A 1,294-nucleotide genomic window follows, 5' to 3' on the forward strand; every position below is an offset into this window, starting at 1 on the left:
AAAAAGAAAAGAAAAGAAAATAAACAGTGGACTTGGCATGTACTCTTGTCTTTCCAGCATGGGTTAGGGTAGGGTACTGGCTTGGATGGGTTTTTGGTGAAGGGAGACTTCCCTTTATATTTACAACTTCTGTCTCCTCCCATAATGGGCCAGCAGCACCCTCTGGGTTTGTTGTGAACTCTATTTTATTTTAGAGGGGATGTCACAGGGAAAAGAATAATGCAGAGACTTTTATTCAGTGCAAGGAATTGCTAATATTTTCCTGCACTCTGTCATGTTATAATTCTGATAGTATTATAACCTCTGCTATTTCATTTTCAACACCAAAGGAAGAGGCTGAACAGCTTTATCGTGGGTGTGGCCGCCATGACCTTGTGAATCGCATGTACCAAGATGGTGGCATTTGGTCAAAGGCTTTGGAGACGGCCAACGAGAATGACAGGATTCACTTGAGATCGACACATTATAATTATGCCAAGCACTTAGAGAGTAAAGGTACTGTGTGGCAATGAATTTGGTAGTGAATAAATATTTAAAAATTATTTTAGAATGTTAAGTATGATGTAAAAAGTGGATGGAAAAGTGCAAAGCTTGTTAATCATATTCATTTACTTTTGCACTACTGCTTAAATATTTTTTGTTCTGTTTTTAAGTGGGTGGTGCCTGAATTTTGTGAGTACGAGTGTACTTATTATAGGATTTTCTGATTATATATTTTAGGAGACTTCAGTGGTGCCATCAGTCACTATGAGAAATCTGATACTCATAGGTTTGAAGTACCAAGGATGCTGTTTGATGAACTCCCAACACTTGAGGATTATATCATGCATACTAAAGACAAGTAAGCATTCTTTTCTTCTTTATAGAAATTTTTAAGTGATAATCATATCTGTAATTACTAGAAACCATCATGTGAATTTTTATATTAAACCTTTAATAATCATTAAGTATCTAGAGACTATTTAACACATTAATATAAAATGTAAACTGTGACACTGAAGAGGGAACTATATTCCATTTTATTTTTCATTAAAATTATTTTTTTTGAAAGGTCCTTGAGAAGGTGGTGGGCTCAGTACCTAGAGTCAACTGGTGAAATGGAGACAGCACTGCAGTTTTATGAAGCTGCTCGAGATCATCTGTCCTTAGTGCGTGTGTATTGTTATTGTAATAATCTCCAGAAGGCAGCAGAAATTGCTAATGAGACAGGAGACAGGTATGGATTAATTTTATCGTGTTTTCTTTACTGAACGATATCTGCAGAAATAGTGCATGAATAATAGTTGACAAGAAC

General features: G+C 35.7%; 1 protein-coding gene across 1 annotated transcript in view; it reads left to right on the top strand.

Moving 5' to 3' along the window:
• Positions 1-1,294, top strand: part of LOC119592660 (intraflagellar transport protein 140 homolog) — a 20,093-nt gene that overhangs the window by 14,927 nt on the left and 3,872 nt on the right. Inside the window, exons 17-19 of the mRNA XM_037941572.1 lie at positions 330-495; positions 721-841; positions 1,052-1,221. Of these exons, the coding sequence (XP_037797500.1) occupies positions 330-495; positions 721-841; positions 1,052-1,221 (457 nt within the window). The remainder of the gene's footprint in view (positions 1-329; positions 496-720; positions 842-1,051; positions 1,222-1,294) is intronic.

The sequence above is a fragment of the Penaeus monodon genome, chromosome 30, assembly GCF_015228065.2.
Source record: "Penaeus monodon isolate SGIC_2016 chromosome 30, NSTDA_Pmon_1, whole genome shotgun sequence".
Taxonomy (NCBI): domain Eukaryota; kingdom Metazoa; phylum Arthropoda; class Malacostraca; order Decapoda; family Penaeidae; genus Penaeus; species Penaeus monodon.